General features: G+C 43.7%; 1 protein-coding gene across 2 annotated transcripts in view; it reads left to right on the top strand.

The window, feature by feature from the left end:
• The first annotated feature begins 6,182 nt into the window (after positions 1-6,182).
• Positions 6,183-16,920, top strand: part of ENPP2 (ectonucleotide pyrophosphatase/phosphodiesterase 2) — a 71,607-nt gene continuing 60,869 nt past the window's right edge. The window contains exon 1 of one of the 2 annotated variants that reach the window (XM_079301804.1): positions 6,183-6,291. In XM_079301804.1, coding sequence (XP_079157930.1) covers positions 6,271-6,291 — 21 coding nt within the window. In that variant the 5' untranslated portion in view covers positions 6,183-6,270. The remainder of the gene's footprint in view (positions 6,292-16,920) is intronic. The other variant, XM_079301801.1, reaches the window with a different exon arrangement.

Raw genomic sequence — 16,920 nt, 5'->3', positions numbered from 1 at the left:
AGGTCTTGTCACAGCTTGGACCAACAGCTTCTTGCTGGCACAGTAGTTGGTCAGAATTCCTGACTGTTCTCCAGAGGCTGGTCTTGGTGTATCACCTGCAAATCCCTGTGTACTTCCAACCCTGTCCTGTAGTGGGACCCTTGGAAGTCACCAGTCCTTCCTCTGTCAGCCTGGTCTGGATTTGCTTTACTTCTCTGTTCTCTAGGGTATGTGGGCTGTATTTGTGGCTATTTTTGTTGGCTACTGTCACCTATGGATTAGTGTTAGCATCTGGGAGTGTGCAATCATCATTTTTTTTTTTTCAATTTAACCTTCACAACCCTCATTCCTAGTGCAGCATCTCTTGTCAGGCCTCTACAGTCAGGTTTCAACACTGGGTTTTCTGTAGCAGGCAAAAGCAGCCTTGACATTTATTGTGTTCCCTTCTTTAGGAATTTTATTAACTTGGTCCCTAGTCACAATTTGTGAGTTACTTTTTAATTTAAGAAATTTGTGCATCTTTTTCAGGATGTAGAATTTGACTTCACTTGTACATATTGTACAAGACTAGGAAATTCAAAATTAGGTGGAGCTGTAATTGTGTTAAAGAGGTGTTGTTTGGGAGAGGGCATAAGAGATTTGCCTTGGAACAAGAAAAGCAGTAGAAAAGGATTGAAGGTGTAGAGAGCAATGTCTCAGTGATAAGGCAGGTAGATAAGGAGCCATGGTGTCAGCCCTCAACCCATGGAGCAGGATCTTGGCTGATGCTGTGGCTCTCTGCTGTGGGTCTTTGCTGATGCTGGTAATGCTCTGTTCTTTCCTGTGCCTCTTGGCTGGTCTTATCCAGGGCTTGGAGTGCCCTGTAAGGTGGCCAAAAAAAAAAAATATATATATATATATATAAAAAGATAAAGCTGTGAGCTATCTCAGCTAGTTCTAGCACTCTCAGAGGAAAATTGCAGCCCATGCAGAGTCTTTTCATGCTGATCAGGGAGAACTAAGCTTTACTTTATGATCTTTATTATTCTTCACATATCCAGACTTCATCTCTCCACACACATGTACCCCTGGTTACAGTTTATGGCCATTTCTTTTTCATCCCAAACAAGACATCCTCACAGAGGTGGATCCTGCTGGTGCAGTTTTGTAAAGATGTGATATTTTATAACTGCTCACAGCCTGGTATATTGTGGTAAACAGAGCCCAGGAAAAGAGGATTAGTATTTTGGCAGATGATTTTTAGAAACTCTGGGTCTGATGACTTTTCAGGGGGAGAATATTTTTTTGCTTTAACTGAAGATAAAGGATACTGTATCATCCCTCTGGTGGGCAAAGTGGCAGAAATAAAAAAACATTTCACGGCAGGAAAAACATTGTTTAACAGAAGATGTAAGCTTTTGGAGTTTGAACAAATCTGTTGTGTAGCTGTAATACTGTCAATGAAGGGTTAAGAATAAGAATATATGCCAAGGCAAAGTCAGAGATACAAGACCACATAATCCATTCAGATTGCAGATGCAGTAACCCCAGCCATGCCTAGAAGGTAACTGGACAAAGTATGTTTTTTCCATTAGCTCAGCTCGCACAATTATGCTGGTACAGAATTACATATTTCTGCACAGTTCTGGCCACAGAAGCTATTTCTTCATGCTCAGACCTGTTTGCTGGAGGTGAAACTGAGCTGGGTCATTGGAGCTGCAGAGGACTCCTAATGAAACAAAACCACATGAGGTTGTACTTTGCAGGGGGTGATGGCTGGATTAGGCTGTACACTAAGTAGTCCCCCAGGATATTTTTCAACTGAAATGCAAGCTCAGTGATCAAACATGGAACAGATTAACAGGAGAAGGGGTTGTACATTTCTCGTAAGTCACAATTTTCCTTTACTCATGACTATCTGCAGTGCATTTTTGTGAAGCACTGTTTTTTATGGTTGATTTTAGTGCTGTAATTCCATGGCATATCAAGCTGCCAGTATAATTTTCTGATGAATTTATTTGCATCAATACTTTTTAAAATTAGTGCAGTAAGTGCAGGGATTAAAAGGAGTTATATTTAAAAGGTCTTTATTTCTAGAAGTCTGGGATATCTGTAAACACAGCTTATAAAAATAGAGTTTTATCTTAGCTCCAGAAGTCCATATATAGTTGCTCAATGTGTGGCCTGATTTAATTGTATAGGTACTCCCTCTGATTACACGAGATCAAGAGATGTTCAGATTTCTGGTTCTGATGAGGAGAACAGATGCTTTAAAGCTGAGCTTGTACAACCTTGTCTCCTACGTGTTCTGAATAGGACCTTGGTGTCTGAAATTTCTTATATGCTATACCTGTGCAAGTGCAGCCCTGCCCTGATCTGAGCAACTTGTGCCTTGCTGCTGGCTAAAGCCAAGTCCAGAAAGCAGATCCAACATCTGTGATCACAGCTCACTGAGGGTATGCTGCAGGGAGAGGCTGTTCAATGTTTTAACAAGGGCATGTAATGATAGGGCAAGGAGAAGTGGCTTCAGACTGAAAAAGGGCAGGTGCAGATTGGGTATTAGGAAGGAATTTCGAGTTTTAAAGTCTCTTCTCACCTAAACCGCTCTGTGAGTCTGTGGAAATACAGGGATGCCACAGCCTGTAAAAGAGTGGTGGTGCACTGCACAGATTGCCTTTTAGGGATCTTAAATAACTCTTTATACATACACATTTTAAATTGTGTGGCTTTGGGTAGAAATCCATTCCCAAAGCCCTTCAGGACAGACACCAGTTCCACTTCTATCACTGTGTACGCCTCTGCCCCAGGTCACTGCCACTGCTTGAACTGTGGTAGTTAATTCTGAGGGAGCATTAGCTAAAGCCATAGCCACTGCTCTCCATGGCACCTAGGGACAGCAGCATCTATTTTGCTAAATAGCCTGAATGTGTTTATACAGAGTGAGAGTTGCCTAAGATTTATTTAATTGAGTATGACTCAAAAGTGAGTAGCTGTATGACTGAGAATGCTGTGGTATTAAACTGATGTCAAGATTGACCAAAATATTTTTAGACTGCAATGAATATATTGGGAAATGATAAATCTTGCCAGTTCTTGCAAACCATGCTGAAGGAAGGGAAGCTAAGTAGGGAAGCTTGTGCTTGTCTCCAAATACAGTATATATTAACTCTGTAAATGTGGAAAAATCATTTAGTTTATAACATAGACATGTCTTTATTCAGCAGACCATTTGTAACAATAAGTTTAAGCCCCTCTGTTGTAGTATAGATTCTTTTTCATGCTGTAACAAATAATTAAAAGTAATACGCTAAAATCAAAGAAAAAACAAGGACAATTATATTTAAGTGAGATAGGACTAAAAGGTTGTTGATGGCATGGCAGGTTGCACATTAACTTCTGAGGCAAGTGAGATACATTGCTTTTTACATGGAATTCAAACAAATACTAGGGAGCACAGTGTTGGGAACAGCCACTATGAGTTGGAGATCTGTGCGTGTGCTAGTTTGTTTCTTCTTCCCTGGTAATTTTTTTTGCTCCCTTGGCTCAGATATTTTGTGTTTAGATATTGCAGAATATATGTATATTTTAATTTGCTTGCAATCATTACTTGTAGTACTCTAACTGGATTTGTATCTAAAATTCTTTGAAATTTTAATATTCCTCAAAGACTTGAAATCTGTCTGTTTCTATGTTCTCTGCATTATCAGGTGTTCTGTGCTGTCTTTCCAACAGCCAGCCCTGTTTCATTTATGACACAGGACCTGCTACCTATGCAATAGCTCCTCAAAGCTTTGATTTTATCTCCCTTTTCAATGCTACCTCTCTTGAAAGACTGATGTTGAAGGAAGAGTCTGTAGGGAACAGGGAGGATGATTGGGCAGATTTCACAGTGGGGTTTGGGGCTTTTTGAGGGGTGAGCTGGGATTTATTTCAGCACAAGAAATTTGCTTTCCCAGCATGCTCAACACGACATTTTTTTATGAAAAGAGACTCAGGCTGTGTGTGCAGCTGTGCTGAGGGAGTGGTGTATGACAGACAGCCATGACCACACTCCTGGATGTGGCTGAGACTGTGAGTGCTTTTTAAAACTCCTTTCCTTTGACATAAGCCTGCAGTGTGGCCCATGGTCAGTAAGGGCCTCAAAGACACCCAGAGAAGATGATCTCCAGAGAGCTCAGCCATTAAGTGTGGGCAAGTTGCCACAGTGCTCAGCATACACAGAGATCTCTTGAAGATTTATAACTTGACAAAATTTGTATGGAATTTGGTAGCAATGAATGTGTTCATTTGACAAAGGCCATTCTTACCTGTTGCCCAAAATCTGGTCTGTTGCTCCAGGGTGTGTAAGCCTGAGACCTGTTTATGGAAAGTACAGATAATTTTGGTTAACATTTGTATAGAAAATAACACATTAATTGTTTTAATCTCAAAAATGTTCAGTGTATTTTGCTGCAAACTAAAAATAGATTAAAAACTCCCAACTCTTCTCAGCACAAAAATATCAGTGCAAATATAATTTTGCAGAGCAATAAACAGCAAAATTCAAAGTCTTATAAAGGAAAATTTGGCAAACCTGAGAGTCACACGGCTACTTACTTTCCCTGTAACCCAATATATAATCACTGAGAGCCATCACTTCACCTGCAGCATTCAGCATTCACACTGCCATATCTCAAGGCAAAAGTGATAAACTATGTCTTCACCCCTTCACCTCCAGCCCAGCTAGCATGATATTTGGATTTCATGCATGCTGTGTATTGCCACCCACTATTTTATACCCATTCAAGCAAGAAGCCTTCAAAATACTTAAAAATCACAATGAAAATGAACTAGTTCATAATACATTTATTTATAATATACAAGTCACTCCAATACATTAAAAACCAAGGGCCCTGCTGTTGTAATCTGGATGCATAAATTTGAAATTATACGCACTCTAGCAAAAGTGACCTGAGCTTGGACGTGTCTGGAAGCACCAGCCAGTGAAGGCTGGCTCAAGGCACGGGGTTGGAAATTGGGGTGCTCTGGTGTTGTAGTTAAACTCCTAAAAGCAGAAAAAGCACTCCAGATAGCAGATCCTGGTGAAGGACTTTGCAAAGTGAAGAAAGTAATCTTATCCATTACTGAATAGCTATACTAAATGATGAGGAAAAGTTGAGCACCAGCTCATATGTTATCTGCACATGACCTCTCCTGAGGCATCTGCGGCACAAAGTAAAAAGTTGGGGGGAAGGACAGATTAAGCAAGTGCCCGAGAGTTCTGCATTTGAAAGCAGAGCTTCAGGACAGGGACACTTTCCAAAGAGCCATTTCAGGCAAAGGTCACATGTATGCATATAAAATCATTCCTGAAAGCAGCGCCTTTGTCCCCCAGCCATCTCCCAATGGAGCCATTGTCCTGCCGGCGCAGCTGGCACCCTGACTCCAGCCGCGCTGCACGGGGCCGGGCCCGGGGCAGCCCCGACCTCCCGGGACAGCCCCGCTCTCCCTGGACACCCCCGATCTCCCGGGACAGCCCCGATCTCTTGGGACAGCCCCGCTCTCCTTGGACAGCCCCGATCTCCCGGGACAGCCTCGACCTCCCGAGACAGCCCCGCTCTCCCTGGACACCCCCGATCTCCCTGGACAGCCCCGATCTCTTGGGACAGCCCCGCTCTCCTTGGACACCCCCGATCTCCCTGGACAGCCCCGACCTCCTGGCACAGCCCCGATCTCCTGGCACAGCCCCGATCTCCCGAGACAACCCCGATCTCTAGGGACAGCCCCGATCTCCTGGCATAGCCCCTATCTCCCGAGACAACCCCTATCTCCCGAGACAACCCCGGTCTCTTGGGACAGCCCCGATCTCCTGGCACAGCCCTGATCTCCCTGGACAGCCCCGAGCCAGCCCGGGACAGCCCCGATCTCCCGGGACAGCCCTGATCTCCCTGGACAGCCCCGAGCCAGCCCGGGACAGCCCCGATCTCCCGGGACAGCCCTGATATCCTGGCACAGCCCCGATCTCTCGGGACAGCCCCGATCTCCCGGGACAGCCCCCATCTCCTGGCACAGCCCCGATCTCCCGGGACAGCCCCGATCTCTTGGGACAGCCCCGATCTCCTGGCACAGCCCCGATCTCCTGGCACAGCCCTGATCTCCTGGCACAGCCCCGATCTCCCGGGACAGCCCCGATCTCCCTGGACAGCCCCGATCTCCCGGGACAGCCCTGATCTCCCTGGACAGCCCCGATCTCCCGGGACTCTCCCGGCCCGGCACATCTGCCCGAACTGCTCCTGCCAGGGCCAAGCTCAGTTTCCACACCGAGCTTCAAACATGGAGAAAAAAGACTCGCTGGTACGGTAGGAGCATCTGCACTCCCCTTCTGCCCTGCGTGTTTTCTTGGCTTGCCAAAATAGCCTTAAATAAATATCATTACAAGCAAAGTCAGCATGAATGTGGTTTTGCAAAATGCAACTCGGATTGTGATTTGGCAAGTAGGAAGTCCTTCCGAAATGCATTAGGGGGTGATGTTGAAAGCCCCCTGATTCATAATGAAAGAGAAAATATTATTTAATGCAGAGAGAAGAAAATGTATTCTAGAAACCATAATAGTTCTTGTATAGCTTGTTTTGCCTCCTGAAGAGATCTCCTCTTTTAACATTTTTAATATAAACTGCTTTTCATACATATTCTTACCTTATAGCAATATCAAAATTGGCATCCAGCATAGACATGAGCAGAGTATCTTGTGTTTTGTTTATATTTACCTCCTACAGTACTAATATAAATATGAGTTTATAATTCCTACATCACTTGGCTTTTGATTTATATGAAAATTTCTAGAGTCTGGAGCTTCACTGATAAAGCCCTGGGCTTAAAGGTAACTTATCTCAATAAGGTTCCTGTTCCAGGTACCTCTCCCTAAGCCTTTTTCTCCAGGGAAAATACAGGGATTTCTTTAGTCAGGGTAGTAACACTTCAAGTACCTGTATTTTTTCCATAACTCCCTATGCCACAACTATAAAGTGCTGATTAGAAAGGCAAGGAGCAATGAAATGCTGCATGCCTTGTAATTCCCTTACTCATAATGAACTCATAATGATTTCAATTATTCCGATTTTGAAGTATTAGTCTTCGGTCCTTCTTTCAAGTTTCTTTTGCTTCTGATTTGCTTAGATTTTGACTGTGATTTACTTCTAATTTCTGCTGATCTTTGTAAACTTCCTGTCAGCATGTGCCACCACGTCTGTGATGGAAACTGAGCTCTGCAACTGGGCTTGGGACAATGACTTGTCCGATGAAAAACAAAGAAGGGAAATGGGATTTCAGGAGTGTCAAGTTTCTGCCTAAAGTTTACAAGAGTGCTCCAGCCCTCCCCATTGGACATGTGTTGGGGTGTTGGGGAGGTGGGCTGGGGGCTGGCAGAGAACACTGGCTGTGCCTGGTGGGTAGGCACAGATACTGGGAGGTTGCCTGTACCTAAAAGAAAGCAAAGGGGACTGTGACCCTAAGATTGGCTGCCCATAAAGAACCTGCTGTACCTGTTCAGGGACAGATAGAGACATTTTTAGATTAAGAGCTTCTCATGAAGTGCAAGGCTGGAGAAATGTTCCCTCCTAGGAAGGAAGCCTCCTAGGAGGCTGGTCTGTGTAAGATATTAAAAAAATGAAATCGTGCTGCATTTGTGTAGTAATATTTATTCTACAAAATTTTAGCTTATTTCAGAGGTTTTAATATGAAGGTAAAACTATGAGTTTAAAGTCACTGCAGCAAGGAGTTTTCCAATTATTTATCGAGGATATCAGCTGAGTTTGAATGCCAGACAGCTAAAATATGTTAGCATGGTTCCTGAAAGCTGGAGCATTCTTGAAAGCACTGCAGCCTTTACCAAAGGATGCCAGATGAATCCTCTGAGATAGCTGAACTGGAAGTGGAGATAGTGAATATTTGTGAGAGCTGAATGAAGGGTGGTGCACGAGACTGTCCCAGCAGGAATTCCCGTGTGCTATTGGAAGTGCTCATTTATGGCACTTCCCCAGATTAATGGACCATTAATGGATTAATTTATGGAAACACATCAAAACCTGATGTTGCTGACAAATCAGTATCACAAACTGGTTTTCAGGTGCTTACAAATCTGACAGCATCCTTGACCTACGCCACACGTGGTTGGATGAGGGGTTTTGAGCCTCACCCATGTCCCCATGCCACCCACACCAGCCCAGCTGGGGTGCACCCTCCCTCCCCTGCGCTCATCACCGGGTGAGATGACAACTGTGTTTGTAGGCAGCCGGACCAAATGATCTCACAGGCTTTCTTTGTCTCAAAACCCGTGAAACTGTGTGTGCTCCACACAATTAGAATAAAAGAGAACAGGGTCACTGTCACTTTGGTACACAAAAAATACATAAATGTAGAAATATTGGCTCTATCACTATTAGAGTACTATTTTCCTATTGTGTGCAGTTGTCTAAATTCCATGAGACAGATTAATGGTAAATGGTCTTTTGTCCTAGAAGGCTTCATGTTTCAAAACACTGAAGTGCCTAATAGCTTAGAAGTTCTAGTTGATAGTGCTGTATGTGAAAAATTGGATAAAAAGAGATTAAAAATACAAGATAATAGCAGGTATGCTCATCTCCTGTCCTCTTGCCCTAAGCCAGATGGAACTTTTCTCCTATTGCAGATAGATTATATCCATGGCTGGATATAATCTATTATTATAATTATATAATAATATAATAGATTGTGTTCTCAGATACCTGCTCTTCTAACACAGTTCCAGCCAGCTGTTTTCTTTTCATTTCTTTGTGGGGCTTCATACCCTCCTTCCATACTGTTTTTCTTGTGAAGTAACTCAGAAGTCTTGTCCAAAAGCTTGCTCCTTTGTTTATCTAACTTCATCATTTCTTGTAGAGATTTTTACTAGGAAGCTGTGTTGGGGTTGGCCTTGTCTGGCTGCCAGACACCCACTCCCTCATTCCCTCTCCTCAACAGGGCAGGGTGAGAAAATAAGATGGAAAAGCTCGTGGATTGAGATCAAGACAAGGAAATCAGGTTATGGGCAAAACAGACTCAACCTAGTAAGAATGAATTCAATTTGTTGACATTTAAAATAGACTTAGATAATGAGAAGCAAATTAAAAAATTAAAGCAGCACCTTTCTTTGCCCTTTTCCCAGTTCTCCATTCCTGGTTCCTCCCTGTCCCCAGCACCCCAGGCAGCACTGGGGGGATGCTCAGCCCCTCTGTGCTGCTCCCTCCTGCTCCCCGCCCCTGCCCGGCTCTGGGGCCTTTCCACGGGCCAGGCTCATTCAGGACAAACCTGCCTCACTGAGGTATTTTCTGGTGGTTGCAGGGGAATCCCTGCTCTGGTGCCTGCAGCACCTCCTCCCCTCCCTCCTCAGTGACCTTGGTGCCCACAGAGCCGTTCTCTTGCTTTGCCCTCACTCAGCACTGCCTGCACAGAGCCTTTTCTCCCTTTCTGGTGTGTTCTACCAGGGCGCCGCCATTTTGGCCTCGTGAGGGACGGGCCGTGCCTGTCCATGGCAGCCCCAGCCTCTCCAAATTATGCACTACTGCTCATGCTTCTGAATTCCCACCCTCTGATCTTCTGTTTCCAGGTATTTTTCTGGCTAGTTACAAATTTAAACCTAAAAGCCTTCTAGTTTTGAAGAGCTCTCTGGCTTTTCTGTCACTGAGCTCTTCAGAAGTTTTATCTTCCTTTTTTATTTCGAAGACGTTCTTGGAAATTCATCCTTGTCCACAACCTAATTTTTATCTCCCATGTCATCTGATGTAGAAACCTGCAGAAATACCACTACTGGGACATGGCCAGAGTTGTTCCTGCCATTCCTCTCCTGAAGCCCTCCCTCCTTCAGCATGTCCCCCTCACTGAATTGTCACATTTTATTCCCTTCACAGATTTCTGTTCCCTGCTGCTTGCTGTTAATGGCATGTTCAGCTGAGATCCTGCCTCTCATGTGCTCAAAGAACTTGGGATATATGGATTGTCCTGGGTAATAATGCTTTGTTCAGGCAGGCTTCTTGATCCATGCTAAATGTCAAAGTTCTGGCTCTGTATTGGCACGTGTGGCAGTGGAGGTGGCTGCTGGGACATGGCAGGATGAGCTGCCAGGCCACACGTGCCAGCACTAGCCCACTAGTTCCCAGACTCATCCCTACCCTTGTGTTTACACACAAACCATCCCCTGTCATTCTTTTGCCAAAAGTGGATAATTTGCAAGGGGAAAACGTGTTAACCTGAAGAAAGGATGATTGTACTGCTCTGTTTCTGCAATAGCAAAAGCTCTCAGAGGCAGCAAAGGCAGGACTTCAAGTTTTACAGAGAGCCCAGTGCAAAGCTGGGACAGGATTGGAACACTTCCCTCAGCTGTTTTGCAAACAGCATAACAAAGCAGAGGGGAGAATACAACCCAGGGACACCTCATCCCACACCCTGAATTTTCAATTACTTGACTACAGCAACTGGGCTCTGCAGAATTGCCCTGGACTGCCTAATTTAAGTGCTAATCCTTGAGGCAGGAGATTTTGGTGGAGAAGGATGCACCAGCACTCAAGACAAATAGCAGTGAAAAGGGCAAAGATGCTGAAGTGAATTCCAAGGTAGGAGTTACTACCCACAGGACATTTGTGGATCTGAACCTATTGCTGTATATTTGATGAAAAATAAGTAGTGTTAGCTGTATGTCCCTGGTGCTGTTGATGAATGTGACAGCTTGAAAACCTTTTCTGGCCACTGACAGGAGAATGGGGAAATGGAACAAAGGTTACTGGAGCTGGGGCAGGATGGTGGTGAGGAGCCTGTGTTGTGGTAGCAGCAAAGGGGGAGCAGCCCTGCAACAAATTCAGTGTTGGAGCTACCAAAGGGGACAGAGAAACTCTGATTGCAACTGCAAGGACTGTAACAAATCCGTGTCCCTCCAGCTGCACCAGCTCCTGGTTTGGTATGTCAGCATTGGCCTCAGGTGTGAGTGGGATGGTGGGAACTGGCACTCATCTGTATCAGGACCAGTGAAGGAAAGACTTCACAAGCTGTATAAGGAGAAAATATGGCTTGGGGGAGAAAGAGGAGTATGAGTTTATGGCTGCAGCCTGGTACCTACACCAGGTGACACTAGAAAAGATGGTCTAGAAGAAATGGTGACACTAGAAGGCTTCCTCAGTCATTTCAGGCATTCTTCAAAGCCTCTTTGCACACCCAAAATGAATTTTGGCTGGGAAATCATAAACATCCAGTGGATGAAAATGTGGTCATTATGAGGGTAAGAGAAAATGTCTTGATGAAACAACATCACCTGTAAATGCCTGTTTTTATTTCTTTCCATGCTGAAACTGAGCAGCTAAAGTGACAGTGAAGACAATAGGCAAATCCCAGAAAAGGTCACCCCTCCAGTTTGAGGGAGTGCTGTAAGATGGGGTGAAATTCCCTTGAAGCTGATGACCCTTCATCTGGGAGAAATGTAAGAAACCCTTAAGTGCCTTTTGGATATCCAGGATAATAGGATACCTTTCCCTGCTCAGGGGAACAGTATTTCTTTGTATATTCCCTGTAAATGACAGGATTTTACCAGAGAATCTAAGTCCTTGCTTACAGGGAACAACCTGAAGGGTCCCAGTCTCAGCTGGCTGCCAAGTCCAAAAGCACTGACTCAAGTCATTTGTGCTTGATTGCATACATTCAATGCACCTAAAGATGCTCTACATTTTTCACATTCCCTTACATATAATGGACTTGTGCAGTAGAGTACAAGAGAAAGAGCATGATCAATAGGGCAAAGATCACAAGGATGTTTTCCTCCTTCCAAACCCCACAACAGCAGGAACAAGAAGGAGATTCCCTTTTGGAGTCTCTAAAGCACTGTTCTCCTGATATATTTTCTCTTTTCACCCTCAACACTAAGATGTCTTTTTCCATCCTCCCATTGCTCTGCCCAGCCAGCCCAGAATTCCCCACAGATGCAGGAGATGGCTGTGACACTCATGGGATGTTGGGTACCCTTCATCTACAGTGCTGCCCTGGCAGCTGCTGCTGGCAGCATTGAGCCTGGTCTGTGTGTTGAATCTGCCACTTCTCCAAAAGTTTCCTGTGCCCTCTGTCCTGCAGTTGGACTGTACTTCCACCTGTCCTTATACAATGGAGTTTGGCTTATTTATTTTATTCATAATGCATCAGAGTAGGAAGTTACAGAAGTTTTCTAGTGTTGTTTTTTTTTTTTTAAATTCAGTACCTTCCAAAACCATGCTGGAATTATCTGCTGAATCAAGCAGATGCTTCAGCAGACTTAGCCCTCAGCAAGCAGGGGTATGAACATGAGGTTGTAGTCCCACACCCATTTTCAAACCAGTGTTCACAGCTTAAGCTACCACAGAGGAAGTTGGTGCTCCTGCTCTGTCCTGGTGCAAATGGAACTCAGTGTGCACAGTGGTAGGGGTTCTCCTCCTCAAATTACTTAGCTGTCACCTGAACATACTGCTGCTCCTTACCTCTTTCCATCATCCATCCTGGCTCCTTTGCCCAGAGTGTGGTATTTTTTTGGTTATTTTGTTTGGTTTTGTTTGCTTTTGTTATGTTTCAAGGATGATTTAATCATAGTGTTCCTCCTCTCCCAAAAGACCAAAATGTTGAGCTCGCACACCTGAGCAAGGACAGCAGGTGCTGGAGGCTGTCCCTGCAGCTGGCAAAGGAGATATCCCTGCTCTCTTCACCAGAGCATCAGTTTACTCAAGTCTTTTTTACATGGGTTGGATCAGATGTTACCATCAAAGTTGTTTGGTTTCAGTGTCGTGGAGAAGGGTTAGCCACAGACAGTGAAAAGATAATAAATTAAATATTTTTGCAGGCTCTCTGTGGATGCCCAGAAACATCTGTCTCTGCCATGGAAATCTTCAACAAGTATAATTTTAAGCTGGTTTCAGTCTTGCCTGCTGTGAAAAGGGCATTTACCAGGGTGGGGAGCCTTCTCTGAAGGCTGAGCAAAGCAGAGCTGCTGTTGGTCTATAGCAGTCAGCAATCACTAAACCAATGAACTGTTTCTTTCTCCAAGTCTGGTTTTGCTGAATAAAAAAACAAAATATGAGTTAAACAAAACTTAACTCAGTAAGATTATTTTCTTTAAAATAATGAAGAAATTTATTAATATTTAAGTGACCTGAGTTTCCCCTCAGTTTACTTGTTTGATCCATCAGAAAAAACACTTTATTCCTTTCCAAAGTTTTATGCTGAGAAAGTGAAAAAAGTATTTGCCTAAAACCCCCTGATAATCCTTATGCAAACTCATGCAGAGTTGCATATTTTTGATTACTAGCATTTTTCTTCATTATTTTTATATTGAATTCCTGCAGACCTTGAAATATATTCAGTTATACATTATGACATGGGTTTTAAAAATAGTCATTCGGCAATGGATCACATTGTTTTCTTGTTGAAATGTTGCATATACTTTTCTCACTCATAGAAAACAGGGAGTACTGTTCCAACAGGATGTTTTTTCCTTTGTACTTACATTTGTCATCTTTGCACTCAGCTGAAATCAGAAAAAAAGAAAGTGACCTTCAACTGAACTTGCGGTGACATGTTTCAGCTTAGGAAAATTTGTGATGCTTGGAAAGTGGCCCATCTGTCCGAAATGACCCAAAAAGCAAGATGTGATTGTTCTAGCCTTTTGTGCTGTGCCTTTGCAGCAGGCAGCAGCAGATGCCTATTGAGAAGTGCAGGGTGTTCAGTGAAAGCTGTGGTGACACCCCTACCCTGGGAGCAGAGTGAGTGGGGGGAGAGCAGAGCTTGTCCCTGCCCCCTCCCCACTCCCCTGCCCACGGATGCTCCTCACTTACAGTGCCCGGCTTGGAGCTTGGAAGCAGCAGCAGTTTGCAGCTCAGTTTGCTGCCAGGGCTGAGGACCAGGGCAGAAAACTCATCCAACTGTCGACCCTGTCAAAGGAAGGGAAGTTTTTAACCTGTTTTGATTTGCAGTGTATCTCTAGAAATGGCTGGGGTGAGAGGATGGAAGAAATAGCAGGGACCTGCCAATCTGCCAGTACTGGTGGTAGACATTAGGTATCTGGATTCTACTTTCTGAGTTTATTTCTGTTCTGAAGGAAAAGGGCAAAAAACCCAGCTATTGCCAAGGTATTGGAATACCTCACCCCTCTCAACATCTAGGAATAGCTTAAAAAGATGTCTCTTTCAACTATGAGATAAATCAGAACACCCAAAAAAGGGCTTCAGATGGAATTAAGTTTGTCAACATGTTAGCTGTGTCCCCATTATATGCATTTGTCTATGAACAAAAGCCTGGACAGTTCCTGTTGTACCCTCTGCCACATAAGTGTTCCTGTGGCCTTCAAATCAGATCAGGCAGTTTAGGCAGTGTTTAGTAATTGTAGGTTTTTTCTTTAAGAGGACATCTCTTCTTCAGCAGTCCTAATTTCTTCAGGATTTCCTTCTCTTTGTGCTAGACTGATTGCATTTAGTAGTGTAAACCTGCAGTCCTTATGCAAATAAAATAGATCTGCTTGAGTAAGGCCCATGCTCATGTACACTAGGTTCAAGCCCCAGAGGGCTGTCTTAAATGCAACACCACCAAGGTCTGTTCTATGCTAATGCATTCATTTATCATGAAAAAAAAAAAAAAAAAAAAAAAAGCTTTCATAGGTGGAAACACACATAACAGCAGCAAATACTTCATCCTTAGGTGGCTCTTCTTCCTATGTAGAACCAGGAGGACAATGTGCCCACCTGAAGGCATGTGCCTACTTGTGGGAATCCTCTGTTTCCAGCCTGACCTCACATCCAAAGCCTCAGCTGCAGTTGAGTAAAATATTCCTGGTGACATATCTCTTTAAACTGAAATCAAATAGGATTTTGCTGTTTTGAAAATATCAGTGGGGTTTTTTTAGATTAACTAGGAGAAAGATATTAATTAAAATATTTCTTTTTTGATCCAAGTGCTGAAAACATGAAAAGAAATATTTCAAACAAACAGAAACTTTTGTTTGCAAAGAAAACAAAGTAAACAGTATTAATTAAATCCACATTTTACTTGTAGGGGAGAGACTAGCACTTGGAAATTTTTTAATCATATCCAAGCCTTGACCTTGAAAATGTGCCAAAATAGAGTTTGAGCTGAGAGTAAATGCAATCAAGTCAGAGATATGTTACAGGGTTATTGTAGAAGTCCCCACAAGAAGTTTTATATACACAGGAGATTCAAAGCTAATATTCTACTGAGAAAGGTTTGAACATGGTAAACGATCTACATAGAAATTACAAAAAGAAACTAGAAATAAGATCTGAAGTTCTAGAAAACCTGCTTTTTACATCCTTAAGTAGTTTTCCCATCCTAGTGTGCTTTTTGTTTGTTTGGTTTTGGTTTTTGCTGCTGTTTGTTTGTTAGTTTTTGTTTTAGTTGTTTGTTTTTTTTCTCATTTGGCTTTAATTAATTATTTTAAAGGGGTTATGTTTTTTTGTGGCATGCAATAGGTTGTATCACTTGTAAAGTTCAAATAAATTAACAGTGATGGTGTGTGGCATATGCAAGGTACCATGCAAGGCCCTTGAAACCTCCAGACTGCTGTCTGGGGGGTAGGTGGTGGATTCACACCACTGAAAATCTGCAGCTTTTTGAAAAGACCAGTGTTAAGCTGATAATGGGCACCTGCAACACCCATGTCAGGGAGTAGAAAACAAAAGTGAGGACCTGAATACACAGCCTTTTATGGGCTGTGCTAAAAACATATATGGGCCCTGTGGCTCCATGTTTCACTTCTTCATGTTCTCTCTGAAGATTTTTCATCACAGAGCAGGTTTTTTTTCTGCAGTTGCTAGAATTTTTATATATGACTATCTTAAGAAATATAATTCTCAATGCATTTTAGTGAAGTACTTGGGCTGCTTCATGATAGTAATGTTATCCAGAAACTGAATTGGGTATATATTAAGAAGATGAGGAAGGCATAGATATGGGACTGGTGTTAATGCTGCTGCTGTTGCGTGTGGTTCACAGTGAGAGGTGAACTCCCTGTGTTGAAGTGGATGTGTATTAGCTGTGGTACTGCTGAGAGAGACAAAGAAGCCAGGTACCCAAAGCTTTCTCCAGGTCACTGAAAACTCCTCCTCCTCTTTCCAGCTGACCTAGCTGTCCTGCTAAGGCATAACCTCCCATATAAACCTTGTTCCATTTGTATGCCACCACAAATGGTGACTGTGTGGAGGGTGCTCGTGGGCTAAGACCCCTCCACAGGCATCATAGGCAGCTTCACCAAATCCACAGTCCTCACTGAACCACTGAGGCTGTTGTACCTGATGTGAGGTGTGAGAAAATTTATTTCTCTACTGCATTATGTCTTCCTTTTTCTCACCACCCTGCTCACCAGTATTTCAGTCATTATCCCAGTGAGTATACAAATGTTCCACATAAGTGAAGCAGAGACAGGGACTCACATCCTCCCTGACCTCTTCTGTCTCTGGGTAGGCAGAACTCAGTTTCAGACAGGGATGAACCCACTGTCCCTGTATTTTGGGCAGAACACGTACATGAGGGTGAGGTGAGGTCAGGTGCAACATGCCTTGCTGGCCGACGTGCTTTGCTGCGTGGTACTCATTGAGTTTGGGCTGGATCTGGGTGCTCTCCCCCCAGTCCTGTGAACCCTGCAGGCATTATATAGGATGCTCAGAAATGCTGATGGGCCTATATGTTCCTAAGGCATTTGGTGCTACAGGGGTTGGGCTGCAGCAAACTGCAATTTTGAAGACTTTAATTTGTCCATGATTGTCCCTGAGGGTCTGGCACTGCTTTATGGATCTTTCTGGCCAAGAAAGGCATCCTCAGCACAGCCCTCCAGGGCACCAGGCACTATGATTTGCATACCATTCCCCTTGGGGCAGTGATGAGCAGACAGATAATTAGAAGACTGGCAGTGTTTTGAGAAGCTGCGGTGAGGAGGGTGTGCTTTCATGTGAGCAC

Source organism: Erithacus rubecula (genome assembly GCF_903797595.1).
Source record: "Erithacus rubecula genome assembly, chromosome: 3".
NCBI classification, from domain to species: Eukaryota; Metazoa; Chordata; class Aves; order Passeriformes; family Muscicapidae; genus Erithacus; species Erithacus rubecula.
The sequence above is the reverse complement of the archived record's forward strand: the minus strand, read 5'-3'. Positions and strand labels throughout refer to the sequence as shown.